The sequence below is a fragment of the Rosa rugosa genome, chromosome 6 (assembly GCF_958449725.1).
Source record: "Rosa rugosa chromosome 6, drRosRugo1.1, whole genome shotgun sequence".
NCBI classification, from domain to species: domain Eukaryota; kingdom Viridiplantae; phylum Streptophyta; class Magnoliopsida; order Rosales; family Rosaceae; genus Rosa; species Rosa rugosa.
In genome coordinates this window covers 41,864,458-41,882,048 of record NC_084825.1, presented here as the reverse complement: position 1 = coordinate 41,882,048, position 17,591 = coordinate 41,864,458, and the positions used below count along the sequence as shown (strand labels likewise).

The 17,591-nt window shown below is 41.5% G+C and overlaps 2 protein-coding genes across 2 annotated transcripts; both read left to right on the top strand.

Annotated features, from left to right (window-relative positions):
- Nucleotides 1–619: 619 nt before the first annotated feature.
- Nucleotides 620–2,688, top strand: LOC133715860 (protein NUCLEAR FUSION DEFECTIVE 4-like). Its single transcript, XM_062142549.1, has one exon. The coding sequence runs from the start codon at nt 724–726 to the stop codon at nt 2,554–2,556; it is 1,833 nt and encodes a 610-aa protein (XP_061998533.1). The 5' UTR covers nt 620–723; the 3' UTR covers nt 2,557–2,688.
- Nucleotides 2,689–7,501: 4,813 nt separating this feature from the next.
- On the top strand, nt 7,502–17,550 carry LOC133713992 (protein RNA-directed DNA methylation 3). Its single transcript, XM_062140008.1, has 18 exons — nt 7,502–7,804; nt 8,860–9,113; nt 9,237–9,392; nt 9,507–9,665; nt 9,753–9,833; nt 11,205–11,272; nt 11,349–11,792; nt 11,886–11,937; nt 12,031–12,186; nt 12,295–12,438; nt 12,532–12,628; nt 12,713–12,862; nt 12,964–13,015; nt 13,109–13,173; nt 13,465–13,534; nt 14,320–14,356; nt 14,480–14,540; nt 14,646–17,550. The coding sequence occupies exons 1-18, from the start codon at nt 7,618–7,620 to the stop codon at nt 17,399–17,401; spliced, it is 4,989 nt and encodes a 1,662-aa protein (XP_061995992.1). The 5' UTR covers nt 7,502–7,617; the 3' UTR covers nt 17,402–17,550.
- The last annotated feature ends 41 nt before the right edge of the window (nt 17,551–17,591 follow it).

Sequence of the window (17,591 nt, the reverse complement as noted above, 5' to 3'; positions counted from 1 at the left end):
TAGGGATGATAGTGGTAGTGTAGTGGGTATCACTATATGTATTAGTGCTGAAACAATTAACACTTTAACAGTAGGCCTACCAATAAAGGTCGTAATCACTATCATGACCATAAGAACATAGTGTTCGTGGTACACGTTCCATTAGTAAGTTGGATCAGGATAGCTAGGTTACTTTTTTGTTTTTGTTTTTTGTTTTTTGTTTTTGTTTATTCTTTTGGTATGAAGGAAATAAAATAGTCACCGAATCAAAACGTTTGGAGGCCAATTAAGCTAGAGCTACTGATGGAGACTAAAATGTTCAAGTTAATATATTATTTTTTGAGATATGATACTGATTTGCAATTGGAATTAGTTCCCGTCTTGCAAAAGAATTTATCTTTTAATTTAAAGAAATATTTTTTGCGATATATATGAAATTGATTTGCAATTAAAATTAGTTCCCGTCTTGCAGAAGAGTTTATCTTTCAATCCAAAGAAATACATTAGAGATCATTTACAGATGAAATCGAACAACTTTTTCCTATTCCTATTCACTTTTAATATTGTATTTAATTTTAAAATTGCCGCACACTACTCCTAAAGCTCTCGATTCTTTATATTTTCATTATTTTGACTTCAAAAAAAAAAATCCAAAATAGACATTCCACTATGAATCTTGAGTATCCACTATAAACACATATATATGTGTTTATATGTGTTTATAAACACATATATGTACTTTGCATGATATTGCATCTACTTCTGCAAAACAACCGAGAAGAAATGGGAGCTGCTAGTATAGAAAATTGGGTGGACATGAAGAGCCTTGTCCTGCAAGTCCTGAAAGGACGATGGCTCATGGTATTTGCTTCATTTCTGATGATGGTCTCAGCCGGTGCCAGCTACATGTTCGGCCTCTACTCCAACGACATCAAGTCCGTCCTCGGCTACGACCAGAGCACGCTCAACCTCATCAGCTTCTCTAAGGACTTAGGTGGCAACATCGGCGTCCTCTCCGGCCTCATCAACGAGGTCACACCCCCCTGGGTGGTCATATCCATCGGTGCAGTCCTCAACTTCTTCGGACACTTCATGATTTGGCTAGCAATAGCTAGAAAAATCCCTAAACCCCAAGTTTGGCACATGTGCATGTACATGGGTATAGGGGCTAATTCGCACACTTTTACCAACACCGGAGCTCTGGTCACCTGCGTGAAGAACTTCCCGGAGAGCCGTGGCATCGTGCTAGGGCTTTTGAAGAGCTATACTGGTATAAGTGCAGCTGTGGTGGCACAGCTGTACCATGCTGTCTATGGTGACGATACCAAGTATTTCACTTTAGTTGTGGCTTGGCTTCCGACGGCTATTTCTTTCGCTTTCATTGGAACTATTCGGATCATGAAGGTTAGTCGAAGTGGCTCAAACGAACTCAAGGCTTTTTATCATTTCCTTTATTTTTCACTTGGTCTAGCTGCATTTTTGTTGGTTATAATTATAGTGGAAAAAAACGTCAGCTTTAATCCAAGTGAGTATGTTGGAAGTGCAGCTATAGTCCTCTTTTTACTCTTTTTACCTCTTACAGTGGTAATTATGGAAGAGTATAAGGTTTGGAAGAGCAAGAGATCAATAGTAACCAAAGCCTCGACACATTCTAGCCGTGCCGAACCTGAGACTTTGGGGCACCAAGATGAACCGTTAGACCATTTTGTTGTTGTTGAAAAAGAAGTTTCTTGGCGGAAAGACGTATTTAACCCGCCGGATATCGGGGAGGACTTCACCATACTCCAAGCCGTTTTCAGCGTCGAGATGGTGACTTTACTCTTTGCAACAATTTGTGGCCTTGGAGGCACCATGACCATGATGGACAACTTGGGGCAAATTGGTACATCTTTTGGGTACCCTCTGAAAAGCATAAGAAACTTTGTGTCCCTAACAAGCATATGGAACTATTCGGGCCACATTGCTGCTGGTATAGGCTCAGAAATATTTATCACAAAGTACAAATGGCCTCGCCCTCTAATTTTCACAGCAATTCTTTTGCTCTCATGTGTTGGTCATCTTCTAATAGCATTCAACGTCCCATATGGTCTCTATGTTGCTTCAGTGGTTACTGGGTTTTGTTTTGGTGCTCATTGGCCTTTGATCTACACCATTATCTCCGAGCTTTTCGGCCTCAAGTACTACTCGACGTTGTACAATATTGGTGGATTGGCTAGCCCTATTGGGTTGTATCTGCTCAATGTGAGGGTTACTGGGTATTTATATGATGTGGAGGCTAAGAAGCAAATGGCAGCTTTGGGGCTTCAGAGGAAGGTTGGGGAAGAGTTGAACTGTGTTGGGGGGGAGTGTTTCAAATTGTCTTTCATCATCATTACTGTGGTAACTTTCTTTGGTGCGCTTGTTTCTTTGGTTTTGGTGATGAGGACAAGGAAGTTTTATAGGGGTGATATTTATAAGAAGTTCAGAGAAACGGTTGGTGTGGCTGATGAAACAAAAATAGAGGTTGCTAAAACTTCAGCTGAGGTTGAAACCACTGATCTTAAAAGGGACCTTTCCCAACCCAAAGGCCAATGGTAAGAAATAGAGAAATTACGTGTTAAGTATTTATTCAAATTCGGGTATCAAATTTTACTTAGTGTAACGTTTCCGCTTTAAAATTCCTTTAAAATTATAGGTCGTGTAAGAAATATAGTAAGCTATATTAGTGAATGTATGTTTATGAACTAGAATATTGTAGATATATCGCACATATTTTATTTTTAATTCTCATAATAACTTTTAACATGCAAAATCGTGTCCAACACAATAAAACTACAAAAACTTTAGAGTTTTTAAAATTATTTGACATTTTATAATGTTATGGAAAATTGTGCGCACAATTTACGTTATTGATAATTCAAACTAATAATCATGTAACTCAGTGAGATAAAATATATGTTTTAACAAATATTACAATTACATGAAATCATGAATGAAGTGCATACCTCCCAAAGTCCCAATACGTTTGGTTTGATTAACTGTGCATAGTGGCAAGGTGGGTGTATGTCATGTAACAATGATTATGTTGATTTAGCCAGGGATAATGCGAATGCAAAAGGAAAAGGGAAAGGGAATGGCATGGGAAATTGGGAATATTACTACATATATATACATGTGATTCACATTTGAGACTCCACAATAAGTTTTTTAGCACCCTATGTTTTCTTTCCTTCGTTGCTTAATAAAAAGGGATAGATAAGCAGTTCAATAACACCAAGACCTAATCAATCAAAGTTATAGACAAGGTAGTCTTCTCAAGAATTATATAAATCAAATCATTCATGAACATCTTCCACAACAACAATCTTTCTATGAGGATATATGATTAAAGTAAATCAACTCAAACAAAATGTTTGGAAGCCAAACCGTTCCTTGTCCGGTGGCGGCCATGGATAGCGTCGGCTTCGTTGTGTTGTCGCTATGCTGGTTGCCTGACAGGCACTTCAATGCCCTAGGCTAAGGTCGGGAGAGAAGTTGTTTGGCTTGGGGTTTGGCAGACTGGTTTTGATGGCAGGTTTGGAAGGCTTTTCTGGACATCTGTGGTGGTTTTCTGTGCAGGGACGCCGCGATCTGGCGGCGGCGTGGATCTGGGAACGTCTGGGCGACGGTGTGGCTTGTGGGTCTTGGGGCTAGTGCATTGGCAGTGGCTCGAGGGGCTCGGGGCGGTGTTGGCTTGTGGAGGAAATCGGCGACACGACTCGTGGTGAGGCGGGTTTCGTGGCAGGACTCATGGGCGGCGCGGCTCGGGGTGAGGCTGGTTTTGTGGTGGGACTCGTGGGCGGCACTGCACAAGAAGCTGCAGACGTGTTGGAGTGGTGGACTGGGCTTGGGTCAACCCGGTTTTGCTGGGCCTTGAGTTGGGCTCTTCTCTTTGGGGATGCCCTATTGAGCCTTCTAATTTAGGCTGGTTTTTTTTTAGCCCTAAGCCATTTTCTATGTTTTTTAGTTAAGTCTAAATTTGTAATACCCCGAAAAATCCAAATTAAATTCCGTGGATTTTTTAGAAATGATTTCACGATAGTGGGAGCGAGTACGAGTCTCGGAGAAGTTGTGGAATTAGTTTGAACGATTAATTTTCGAAATCGAACGTTATTTAGGGGCTCGTGGAAATTGACTTTTTATACATACGGAATTTGGGAAAACTTCCTGCATGAAAGTTGTAGGGCTCGTCGATACGATCTCGTGCATATGTGGAACACAATATTCGGAGTTCGTATGAATAAGTTATGAATATTTGAAATTTGGGAATTTTCTATAAATAGGAAAAATTTCTGATTTTTTCATTAAGGACGAAAAAATCTAATTTTTGCTAAACAGTCCCCGAAACCCTCCGTTCTCTCTCCTCTCCCATGCGGCCGAACCGCTCGACCCGACCCGGCCGAACGGCCCTCCTCCGGCGTCCTCCAGCCCCGGACCCGGACACCACCGTGATCGCCGCTCCACGCCCAGACGCCCTCCGGTGTGGTCTTGGCCCGCCGCTGCCCCGAAAGCTGGATCGAAGACACCCAGACGAGCGAAACCGACCCGGCCGGAAAACGTCGACGCCGGCGTTGCACGGGCCGATCCTTCCCATTTTCGTGATCTCCTCTTCCCCCTGATCATCCCCATGTAAGTCTTTCATCACGATTTTGAGTGTAGACCGCTAGATCAAGGTTTGACTTTTTGAACGCCTCTGATTCAATCTAGGATCCGATCGTGCGGCCGAGATTAATCCAACTTCAACGCTTGATCTAGGACGATCTAGGCCGAACCAGGCTTAGCTCCAGGTATGAAAGTTGATCACCTTTTCATTTTGAAGAAGTTTGTAGTTGACGACTTTTGCATCAGAGGTGGTTGACCTTCGTTGACCGCCGCGTTGACCACCGTCTGACCTCCGCTTGTGGCGGCGGGTCGGACCTTATTTTGAGTTTATATTATCTGGACGATGATCTACGCATCCATACGAGCGTTTTGATATATTACAAGGTTATTTTAGAAAATGTGGATAAATAATGGATTTACGTTTTGACGTTACTATTTAACGTTTTTACGGTTTATCTTCGGTTTACGATCTGCGAAGATCTGACCATCGGTTTTACTTCAAATTATAACATGTTGATCGTATGATTGTCCCGATGACTTTGTGTGGTCATGGGCGAAGATCCGACCGTTGGATCTTCGTATAAATGCAAAACAGTGATTAGGGAGGCGATTCGTGAGAATCCGTCCGTCGGATTTTCGTATAAATTTGTGAAGATGTTAGTAAGGACGATTCAGGAAGATCCGACCGTTGGATCTTCGTGATGATTTTTGGAGGGTGATCCTAAAGGCGATCCGTGAGGATCCGACCGTTGGATCATCATTTAATTTCGATCCGACCGTTGGATTGTCGTTTAAGTATGTTTTTGAGTTATTGGCTAAAATAAGGTCATGTGTGATTAGGTGATTGACGGTCTCCTTGGGTGAACGATTTCGGTGTGTATTGTGTTAAATTGAAGACGCAGCGGGAATATCGAGGTGAGTAAATCGCACATGGTTCATTCACGAACCGAAATTCGGTGATTTTATTTAATTGAGAAATTGTGGAAATTGTTTTATGAAAATAAATATTTGTTTTAAATTATATGGACTTGATCGACTACGGTCCATAGGTAAGTAAAATGTATTTAAACTATAAAAAAATGAATTTCTAGATTTTATTGCATGTGAACTATAGTTGGTATTAGTGGTCACTCTTGTGTGGGTGACTACATATATATATATTTACGTGGAATATATATTGGATGGTGTGATTTACTGAGTTATATTTTGAGCATTACCCTTTGGAATATGTGATTTATCTTAGATGTTGTGTTGTCTATGATAATGGGTAATTGAGTAAAGTGCGATAGTTGAGTCGTTGAGATGAATTAAATGAGGAGTCGAGTGAATTGAGGAAAGCAGTCATTCGTAAGGTGAACCTTGGCCCAGGTGACACTTTACGATACAGTTAGAGCTCTAGTCTGTCTGCTGTCATACTGCTTGGGGGATAAACGAGTTATCATATGCCCTTGGGTATGACATGACATACTGAATGGGGTGATTAATATAATTAATCATAAGCCTGTAAGTATGATATACTGAATGGGGTGATTAATCTAATTAATCATAAGCCTGTAAGTATAATATACTGCATGGGATGATTTATATAAATAAATCATAAGCCTGTGAGTATATATTGAGTAAACAGTTGTTTGTTTTTGAGTAGTCATGTTGAGATGTGAGTTGATTGATGCTTGAAGTGACGTTGTACACTTCAATTATTATGCAAAGAAAATACTTGAGTTGAATTTATGCTTGAGTTGATTTGGTTACTTTAAATCGTGCAATTCTTTCATTTACTCATACGAGCTGTCAAAAGCTTACCGGGTTTGTGTTGTTGCAATCCCGGTACACTATTCAAATTGTGTAGCGGGTAATCCTACAGGTCAGGAAAATCAGGACGGTGATCGTGCGGGTTAGAGAATTTGTTTTAGTTTTACAGCAATTGTAATTGTGAGGTGAGTTATGCTCATTTGAGCCTTACAATATAATTTGGTGAGAGTGTGCTGTAATAAACAAATTTGAGATTTGGTTTATGTAATATCGAGCGATGTGAGGTGTGGTTGTTTTGAGAAAAAAATTCAGGTTGTATTTATGTGAGTTGTATTAATTCATGTTTCGGATTTGGATTTGTTATTCAAAATCCGGGGCGTGACAAAATTACAATAAATTCCTTGTATTTAGGAAGCTAAGCACTGTTGTGCACTCTATGTACCTCTAGCGCCTCTAGAGTAGTACCAAAGGAAGATTCCCGCTATCTCTACGTATTTAATCGTATAATGAGTAGGTCTATTTCTATGTACCACTGTGGGTACTACCACTATCTTCTTATCTGCCTATGCCCTTAGATGGCAGTGGAAGGGTATGTAACGGCTTATTCTGGCTTGTGATGAATATAACAATCATTGATCGATTGATTAAAAAAAAAAGATTTTTTATTAGTATTTTTAAATTCTTGAGTTAATTACATTAATCATAAATTAGTAATAATAACATTTATTTGATAAAACAATGGAAAATACAAATCCATCATATTTCTTCAAATTTCTAAACTTGTTGCCACTCAAAAACGAGGGAGCATCTAAACAAACCTCCCAAGCAGAAAAGCAAGAAAAATGTAGAACCTTGTCAAAATTACCATTTATTTCATTTTCACAAAATTCTCATTTACTTTTTTTATTTTGCAGAACAAATCAAGTATTAAGTATATTGGAATAGCACACTACAGTACTGTATCAAACCAAGCACAAGAGCAAGCACATGGTAGGAGGATTTTGGGCTTTAGGTCTATTTTCTATCCCTCCTTTGTTCTTCGACTTTGGGCTTGGTCCTAGATGTCATTCCAAACCAGACCGAAGGGCAGAGTCGTAATTTCGGACAGAGCTCACTCGCACCAACATCCAATATAGCCTGCGACCCCGTCACTATTCACAGTACCAGAGAGAGAGAGAGAGAGAGAGAGAGGAGCTCAGGGAAATACGAAACGTTTCGCTTTCTCTCTCCACATGCAATTTGAGCTCTGAAACCCTCGCATTGTTGATGGCCTCGAAGGAAAAAGGAAAGGCGATCGCCACAAGCGGATCGTCCGCCGGCGGCAAGCGGAAGCCCGGCGATGATGACAAGACCGGCGGCGGCAGTCGGAAGCGGAGAAACCCCGGCGTTCTCCAGTTCTTCGAGCACTCCGCCGCCGAAGCTGACGGTTCGGACGACGACAGCGACTTGGACGGTATATTCCCCCTCTCGCTCTCCGACGTCGTTTCTGGTTACGCATTTCGGATTTCAAGGGTTTTGGAAATGGATTTTGTTTAGTGCTTGCTTTGTTTTTGTAAATGTGGCTAGCGTTTTTTTTTTTTGGTTTCTTCTTTCTTTTCAAGTTTGAAATGCTGGGTTTGTGTGGTTACCTGGAATGGAGATTTTCTTTCCTTTTAGAAAATTAGGGTCTGTGTTTTGTAAATTTCGAGCCTTTTTAGGTAGAGATGGTTAAAAATGACGGTTTTTCGGAGACTTTATTTGAGATTACTGGCGGGTATGGATTTGAAGAAACTCTCCTGGTGAATGTTGAAGCTTTTAGGGCTTTATTTGGCTCAATCCAGGACCATTTGAGGCTTTCGAGTGTTTTTACATTCTTTCGGGTGTGGCCTTACTTTGGGTATCTGTGTTTTTGTTGGTAGGAGTCGTGTGGTTTTTATGGAAATGGTTGATTTTTCTGGTCATTTTGGGCTGTGTGTGAAGGTGTGCTCAGCATGCACTACTGAAGTTGCATCTTGTGTCAAATGTGGTACGATACTGCTGTTGCATGCAGTGCCTCCGGTAATATATATACAATGCTAAAGGGTTAGCGATGACTGTAATATGATTGTTGGCTGTGGTCGTTGATCCCATGGAAAAAAGTCAGCGCCTTTGTGGTAGATTAGTGAAACTTTGTCTTGGATTTATGTGGACAATTGTGTGATGGAGTTACTAGCTGCATATAAGGCTGTTGTATATGAAGATACAACACAAAAGTTCAATCCTGGATGCTTGTTTTGAATTGCAATATAAAAGAGATTACATCTATGGTTATATGTTTCAGTAAAGTGTCTTATATTAGTTCTTGCCTGCTGTTTTATGTCTTAGCATGCACTTTATGAAATGAACCTTGCTTTCTGGTGATAAGAGTCCTTCTTACCAACACAATCCCTTAATATGTGATGTGCAAAAGTATCATCATAACAGAAGTTTTATTTCATCTATGAAATCTGTATTCACTTTGGCATTTTCTTTTAAAATTATTGAGAACAGATTTTATGGAAGAAGAACTTGAAACAGAACCTATAGTCAAGAGTGAACCGGGGAAAGCCCATAACCTTCCATTTGTCCCCAAAGAGGAGGATATTGATGGGGACGAATTTGAAAGAATGATGGAAGAACGATACAGGACTGGTTCTACATATGTTACCTATGCTGAAGATAATTATGAAAACAAAAGATCGGTTGATGGAATTGTGCTTGAGCCTTCTGCTAAAGATCCTGTTATCTGGAAAGTAAAGTGTGCGGTAAGCATCAGATGTTTTCTTACTTGTTAGTGTTGTATATCGAAAAGTCTTCTAGAGCCATCTATCTCTTCTCTGCCTGTATAATAAACGACAATCCTTTCTCACTTAACTTTTTGGCCGTAGGTTGGACGCGAGAGACACTCAGCTTTCTGTATGATGCAGAAGTTTGTTGACTTACGATCAATGGGTACCAAGCTGCAGATAATATCTGCATTTGCTGTTGACCACATCAAGGGTTTTGTTTTCATTGAAGCTGATAAGCTATGTGACGTTCAGGAGGTGATCTATGCTTCCAATGTTTACAAGTTGCTTGTTGTTAATTAGTACTAGTAAAGTAGCCCTTTTGGGTCAATAACATTCTTAATAACTAATATATAACATTGTTTTTCTTAGGCATGTAAAGGACTTTGTAATATATTTTTATCCCGAGTAACGCCAGTTCCCAAAAATGAAGCTCCTCATTTACTGGCTCCTCGGACTAGAAACAGTGAAATTACTGTGGGTACATGGGCCCGTGTGAAGAGTGGGAACTACAAGGGTGACTTGGCACAGGTATGATATATCCTAAGTTGGCCAATGTCCTAAGTTGGGCAGGTGATCTTTGACCAATTTACACTTATCTGAGTTTTGTTTTTGTAGGTTGTGGCTGTGAACGAAAAGAAAAAAGCAACAGTAAAGCTGATACCAAGAATTGATCTACAAGCAATGGCTGCAAAATTTGTAAGGAATTGCTTGCCTCTCTAGTTTGTGTTTCTGATTTTTATTGTTATATTTGCCAAACCAACGTTTCTCTTTTAATTGGTAACTGCTAACTATCATAGAACAACATGGGTGGGGAAGTAAATTTTTATGTTATTGTTTATTTCAAGGAAATGGTAGCACCGGTGCACCGGTGCATTCCATACATATTTTGGTGAACTACCTTTGACAGTTGTACCCTAGATGGGTGATTTCAGTCCTTGATGCAAATTTGAATTATTTTTGTTCCATGCTGTTCATTTTTACACTCGATAACAATTTGTGCGCTGACTTGTTAGATCAGAATGCAACTGTTTAGCCTTAAATGCTTCTTTTCCCCCTTGAAGAACTGGTAGAGTTTATTTTGTAAAAGCGATTATGTACATGTCATACCATGACATAATTGCTATGCTTTCAATTTTTTTAGTTCTTCCTAAAAGCTGCTTCCAACAACTCTTGCTTAACTTTGCTAATAAAAGCATCGTTGTTTGCAATTTCATGCCATTGATCTCCCAGTGGGAGGTTTCTGATGCTATAGATGCTCATCCACAGATTTCTTCCTTTCAACCATTCCCTGTAATGGGCAGGAAGGATGTAATTGAAATGGTTGAAGGGAATGTGGTTTGGGGTTCTTCCTAGGCGATTATATTCTCTGCTATGCAAAAAAGCATTCGATTAGGTGGGAAGAAGGCCAAATTCTTTTTGGTCTGACAGAGTCAAGTTTTGTACTTCCCTTTGGCTTTGGTTACTTTTGAGTTCAGCGAGTTCTCTTTAGCTACTTTAGGGACTGAATACTGCAGTACCCTGGTCTGTCTAAGATTTGACTTTTTCTTGCTGTAGGCAGTTTGCTTGTTTTCCAGCTTTTTAGTTTTCCTGAGATTTCTTTTGGTGTGGATTTCTTTCTTATCCACTGCTGTGTATCCTCTCTTACAATTCTTAGCAATAAAGTCTTGTTTCTCTGGAAAAAAAAAAAAAAGATTCAGGATGGTTTTGACCATCATTTTGATAATCTCTTCAAAATTTTGTTGGTACTTACAAGAACATATTGGCAAATAAAACTGTCAGTATTTTGATACGTAAAGTAAGATGTGGATTATGAATGGTGTTGTTCATTGGTAATTTCTCAATGGGATTAATATGAAATCAACCAATGCAAGTTCTAAGGTAGTAGGTTTAGATTATGAATGCAAATTTTTAACCTTATATTCACACATTCTTCCATTTATAGTTAACCAGTAATTTAGTTTCCTTTACTGCTGGTTTTTGGTTGGATCTATTGTCTGTCATGTTTCTGTGGACTTGCACCTTTGCAATAAGATGTTCTTAAGAATTTTCATTCCTTTTACTCTATAGGGTGGGGGAGTTACTGGAAAGAAACTGCCTACTCCAGCACCGAGATTGATCAGCACAAGCGAACTTGAGTACGCCACAACATTTTTCTCTGGTAGCTCATTATTTGATGCCAGCTTCTGGTTCACTAATTTATTTTACTTGTAGGGAGTTCCGCCCTCTCATTCAGGACAGGAAGGATAAGGATACCGGATTGCGTTTTCTCTGTCTTGATGGTTTGCTCCTTAAGGATGGATATTTATACAAAAAAATGCCATTAGATTCATTAAATTGCTGGGGTGTCATGCCATCAGAAGAGGAGATACTGAAATTCAAGCCTTCTGAGAACAATGAATCTGCTGATCTGGAGTGGCTTTCACAGCTTTATGGTGACAATAAGAAAAGGAAGAGCATCGGCAGTGATAAAGGGGATGGCAAAGGAGAAGGTTCAGCAGGGTGTGGTGGGAAAGGAGAAGGTTCATCAAGGGGTAACGGGAAGGGAGAAGGTCCTTCAGGTGGGAAAGAAGGTTCTTCAGGGTTTACTGGGAAAGGAGAAGGTTCTTCAGGGTGTGGTGGGAATCTCTATGAGCTGTATGATCTTGTTTGTTTCGGGTGAGTCCTGTACAAGCTGTTGTGGCCTTGGTGTTTTCACAATGAACCGATTAATATTTAAATGATATTTACTTATTATATTTTCTATTGCAGCAAGAAAGATTTTGGTCTTGTGCTAGGCATTGAGAAAGATGATACTTACAAGGTACGTAATATAGTTAATGTGCTCAGATTACATATTCTGATCAATGTGCTCATGTACTTAATATTCTGACTTACATTCTTTTATGTTTCCTAGATTCTGAAAGAGGGTGTGGAAGGATCTACTGTTGTGACAGTTCAGCAGAATGAGATAAAGAATGTACTTTCTGATGTAAAATTTACAGCTTTAGATCAGCGCCTGAAGCCCATTCGCGTGAATGATACAGTTAAAGTTTTGGAAGGACCATTGAAGGTGCACTAATTTGAGATCATGTATCATAGATATTAGAAATTTTTTACTGAGAAACATGTGCTCCTAAAGGCTGTGGAACACTTAAAACTGGTTTATCTCACTTTTCAGGATAGGCAAGGAATAGTGAAGCAAGTCTACAGAGGCATAATATTCATGTTTGATGAGAATGAGACAGAAAATGGTGGTTATTTCTGCTCAAAATCTCAAATGTGTGAGAAAATCAAGCTTTCCATTGACGTTATCCCAGAAAAGGTTGGAAGCACTTTTGAATTATTGGGAAATAGTCTTTTGTCTATTCTATGTTAGTATGAGTATACTAACGATGATATTCTTTTCTACATTCAGGATGGGGATTCGGGTGCTTTCGGTTTTGAAGATTTCACATCATCACCTAAATCCCCTCTATCGCCAAAGAAGCCTTGGCTAGGAAGGGAGAATAACTGTATGTATGAGTTTTTAGTATTGTAAGTTCTCTACTGTTATATCAAGGTTTGTGAGTCAGGCTGATAAGTTTTTTGGGCTGCAGTCAATCAGGGCGATACTGACGGAATGTTCTCAATCGGTCAAACTTTAAGAATTCGTGTTGGTCCATTAAAGGGATACCTCTGTCGTGTCTTGGCCATACGCCGTTCTGATATTACAGTTAAGCTTGATTCTCAGCAAAGGGTTCTTACAGGTTAGTCAATCTCAATTTAATGCCAAGTGTATTTTGGTTGATTGATCCAATGAATGTGAATCTATTGCTGTTATCATTTTTTGTTTGTCAACGTTCTGCAGTTAAAGCTGAGCATCTTACAGAGGTTCGTGTAAAGAGCGCTGCCATGCTTAGGTACTTCTTACATTCAATGAATCATTTATATCAAGATGTTGGTTACCTACCGTCTTTTCAATAAGTTTACTGATGTAATCTTTCTCCTGTTAGTGAGGATCCGGAGTCCAGCTCTCTTAAACCATTTGATTTACTTGGAACTGAAGGAGGCTCTAAAGGTGTGAATCTCTTGGAAAGAAGTTCTCTGCTTCAACTGATTTGCTATTTCAATTTGAGCTAGTTATAGGACACTGTTTTCTTGAAGACAGTCTGACATGCTATGCTGTCTAACTGTGAATCTCGACCACTCAATAAAATCAAAATCTAATAGAATGGATCAGAATGACAGTTTAATCTCAGAATGCTATATTGTCTCTTTGTCTCCTAGTCCTTTTCACATTCAATTTTTTTTTTTTTTTACTCTTCAAGATGTATGTTTATGAGAATTGATGTGGTTGTTGTACTTGCAGATTGGACAGATGGAGCTGGGACATCAGCCGGGGGTGATGGGTGGAATGCTGGAGGGTCATCTGGTGAAAGGTAACATTCTGGTCCTGTCGACTAATGCGCTCAATATATATATAATATTTTTTTTTGATACCTTTTATGCACCCAATATCTTTATGCACAATATTAATCAGTAATTGAATGCCTTATATTTGATTGGTTGGGATTTAAATAAGAAATGTGGATGTACTAGTTTTTCTCAAGGATCTCAATATTTCCTTAGAATTGTTAACCGAAGTCAGGCATAATTCTTTTGTGTTCAAATATCTACGCCATAAGTTAAGTAACTAGATGATATAAAGTAGTTTTGGATGATAAAACATTAAGATCCCAACATAATACACTCGTTATTGGAACTCCTGCAAAATTCTTTGTGCCTTGCAAATGTTCATACACTAATTACGTAGGTAAGTAGAAGAAATTACTGGTGGCTGTGGGGATACCCTTTGAACACTTGACTTTCTATTATATTCAAAACTGTTCTTGACAAATGGTTGCAGCAACTGCTCATTCAGATGATATATCTCAAAGCAATTCAATGTATTTTTTTTAATATTTTGTGTGTGTGTTTATTTTGATGTTTTAAAATCAACCTTATTATTTAATTAATATTAGTCTTCATGTATGTTGAATGTCTCATTTGTGGGTAAGTGCTTCAATTTTTCATGGATAAAGCCACATTGGTAAATAGACAAATGACTACATCTTGAAAAGTGCTTCAACTCTACTCAGTGTAGCGATACCCATCCAGACCTAGTTCTGTATACTTTGTTTGATTACTTCGACTCTGAAAGTATTAAATGACCACTTCCTTGCAGGAATGCTTGGCCTAGTTTCTCTGCCTCGGGAAATTCGGTAAGTCTTGATCAGACACAATTCTCTCTCTCTCCCTCCCTCCCTACCTACAACAAACAAAATCATCTATATGTGTATGTATTTGGTCTGTAACCTAATCAGCGAGTCTTTTGATGCTTCCAGCTTCAGCCTGAGTCCAGCTCTGCGAATCCTTTTGAATCTGATGGAAATGGTGCTAAAAAAGGTAATTTTCAGTTCTCCAAGTTTCAAAAAGGCAATGCCTTTAATGATAAGTTTAACCCTTGTCCGGAGATGTTCATTTATTTCCTGTCATAACCTGTGGATGTAGAGGATAGTTCTTGGGAGAGGAACATGGCTCCAAATAACAACTCATCCTGGGGTGTTGCAGCAGCAGAAAACAAGGATCAAGTTACTGGCTGGGGAAAAAGCAACTCTTGGGGCGCTAAAGTTGGAGGTGACAGCAGTCTGTCAGATACTTTGCAAAAAGCATCAGAACCTGCCAGTTCATCCTGGGGTGTTGCAGCAGCAGTAGATAACAAGGATCAAGGTACTGGCTGGGGAAAAAGTGACTCTTGGGGCGCTAAAGTTGGAGGTGACAGCACTTCGTCGGATACTTGGCAAAAAGCATCAGCGCCTGCTAGTTCATCCTGGGGTGTTGCGGCAGCAATAGATAAGAAGGATCAAGGTACTGGCTGGGGTGCTAAGACTGGATGTGACGGCACTGCATCAGATAGTTGGAAAAAAGCATCAGAACCTGCTAGTAATTCATCCTGGGGTGTTGCGGCAGCAATAGATAAGAAGGATCAAGGTACTGGCTGGGGTGCTAAGACTGGATGTGACGGCACTGCGTCAGATAGTTGGAAAAAAGCATCAGAACCTGCTAGTAATTCGTCCTGGGGTGTTGCAGCAGCAGCAGATAACAAGGATCAAGGTTCCGTCTGGGGCGGTAATGGTAGTCAAAAACCAAGTGTTGCAGATGATAGTGGTGACAAAGGTTCTGCTTGGAATAAGCCAGCTGAAGGTTCTTGGAGTAAACAAACTGGAGGATCCTCATGGGGCAAGCAAGCCGATTGGAGCACTAAAGAGGGATCAAGTACTGGTGATGCAGGGTGGAAAAGTTCAACGCCTTCAGTAGAGAATCAGACTGGGAGCTGGGGTAATGCAGGTGGCTGGGCAAAAGCTCAAGGCATATCGGGTAATGAGAATCCTAAAGACAGTTGGAAGAAACCAAGTGGTATAGATGACAATAAAAATGCTTCGTGGATCAAGGAAGATGGAGGTTCTACCTGGAATAAACAAGATGGAGGTTCTACTTGGAATAAGCCTGCTGGAGGTTCTTGGAGTAAAGGTGGGGATCAAGGGTCTGGTGGTGGCTATGGTGGCGATGGTGGTGGTGGTAGAGGGGGTGGAGGTGGGAACTGTTTTAAGTGTGGTGAGTCTGGACACATGTCTAGGGAGTGTCCTCAGGGTGGCGGTGGTGGTAGAGGGAGTGGAGGTGGGAACTGTTTCAAGTGCGGTGAGTCTGGACACATGTCTAGGGAGTGCCCTCAGGGTGGTGGTGGTGGTAGAGGGGGTGGAGGTGGGAATTGTTTCAAGTGCGGTGAGTCTGGACACATGTCTAGGGAGTGCCCTCAGGGTGGTGGTGGTGGTGGTAGAGGGGGGAACTGTTACAAGTGTGGTGAATCTGGACACATGTCTAGGGAGTGCCCTCAGGGCGGAGGTGGTGGTAGAGGGGGTGGAGGTGGTAACTGTTTCAAGTGCGGTGAATCTGGACATATGTCAAGGGAGTGCCCTCAGGGCGGCGGTGGTGGTAGAGGGGCAGGAGGTGGTAACTGTTTCAAGTGCGGTGAGTCTGGACATATGTCAAGAGAGTGCCCTCAGGGCGGCGGTGGTGGTAGAGGGGCTGGAGGTGGGAACTGTTACAAGTGTGGTGAGTCTGGACACATGTCTAGGGAGTGCCCTCAGGGCGGCGGTGGTGGTAGAGGGGCTGGAGGTGGGAACTGTTACAAGTGTGGTGAGTCTGGACACATGTCTAGGGAGTGCCCTCAGGGCGGCGGTGGTGGTAGAGGGAGTGGGGGTGGGAACTGTTACAAGTGTGGTGAGTCTGGACACATGTCTAGGGAGTGTCCTCAGGGCGGCGGTGGTAGAGGGGCTGGAAGTGGGAACTGTTTCAAGTGTGGTGAGTCTGGACACATGGCTAGGGACTGCTCTCAGGGAGGTGGTAGCTATGGCAACTTCGGTGGTGGAGCAAAGTCCACTGATTCATGGAGCAAGCGTGCTTGGGGTACTGGAGATGGTGGAAGTGGCGGTGATGGAGCAAAACCAGCAGCAAGCTCTTGGGGTACCACAGATGGTGGAGCAAAGGCCACTGATTCATGGAGCAAGCGTGCTTGGGGTACTGGAGAAGGTGGAAGTGGCAGCGGTGGACCAAAACCAGCAGCAAGCTCTTGGGGTACAGGAAGCTCTTGGGGTACAAATGGTGGAAGTGGCGGAGCTGGTGGTGAAGCAAAACCAGCAGCAAGCTCTTGGGGTAAGGGGGATGGTGGAAGTGGCGGACATGGTGATGAAGCAAAACCAGCAGCAAGCTCTTGGGGTAAGGGGGATGGTGGAAGTGGCGGACATGGTGATGAAGCAAAACCAGCAGCAAGCACTTGGGGTACAGGAAGCTCTTGGGGTAAGGCAGATGGTGGAAGTGGCAGAGCTAGTGGTGAAGCAAAACCAGCAGCAAGCTCTTGGGGTACAAATGGTGGAAGTGGCGGAGCTGGTGGTGAAGCAAAACCAGCAGCAAGCTCTTGGGGTAAGGGGGATGGTGGAAGTGGCAGAGCTAGTGGTGAAGCAAAACCAGCAGCAAGCACTTGGGGTACAGGAAGCTCCTGGGGTAAGGGAGATGGTGGAAGTGGCGGAGCTGGTGGTGAAGCAAAGCCTGCTGATCCATGGAGCAAGCCATCAGCAAGTGCTTGGGGTAAGGGAGATGGCGGAAGTGGCGGAGCTAGTGGTGAAGCAAAGCCTGCTGATCCTTGGAGCAAGCCATCAGCAAGTGCTTGGGGTAAGAAAGATGGTGGAAGTGGCAGCGGAGGGTGGTGATAACTCTTCAAATTTTCCAAAGTAAACCAATGAATGGTTCAGTGCCTGTAGATATATTTCTTTTGCTCTAATGCACAGATAATAGGGCCCTAATCCCTGAATCTGATGACAGTAGTTAATATTTATCTTGCTGCATCTTTTTGAACCCAGATCCTGGTCTTTTTGTGAAGAACTCTGAGCATATGCTTCC

Excerpts from the sequence above, each read along its gene's own strand:
- LOC133713992 (XM_062140008.1), top strand. The coding sequence starts at position 7,618 with ATGGCCTCGAAGGAAAAAGGAAAGGCGATCGCCACAAGCGGATCGTCC. Across the intron at positions 11,273-11,348 it reads ATCAGCACAAGCGAACTTGA|GGAGTTCCGCCCTCTCATTC; the intron begins GTACGCCACAAC and ends TTTTACTTGTAG. Across the intron at positions 12,629-12,712 it reads GCTAGGAAGGGAGAATAACT|TCAATCAGGGCGATACTGAC; the intron begins GTATGTATGAGT and ends TTTGGGCTGCAG.
- LOC133715860 (XM_062142549.1), top strand. The coding sequence starts at position 724 with ATGATATTGCATCTACTTCTGCAAAACAACCGAGAAGAAATGGGAGCT.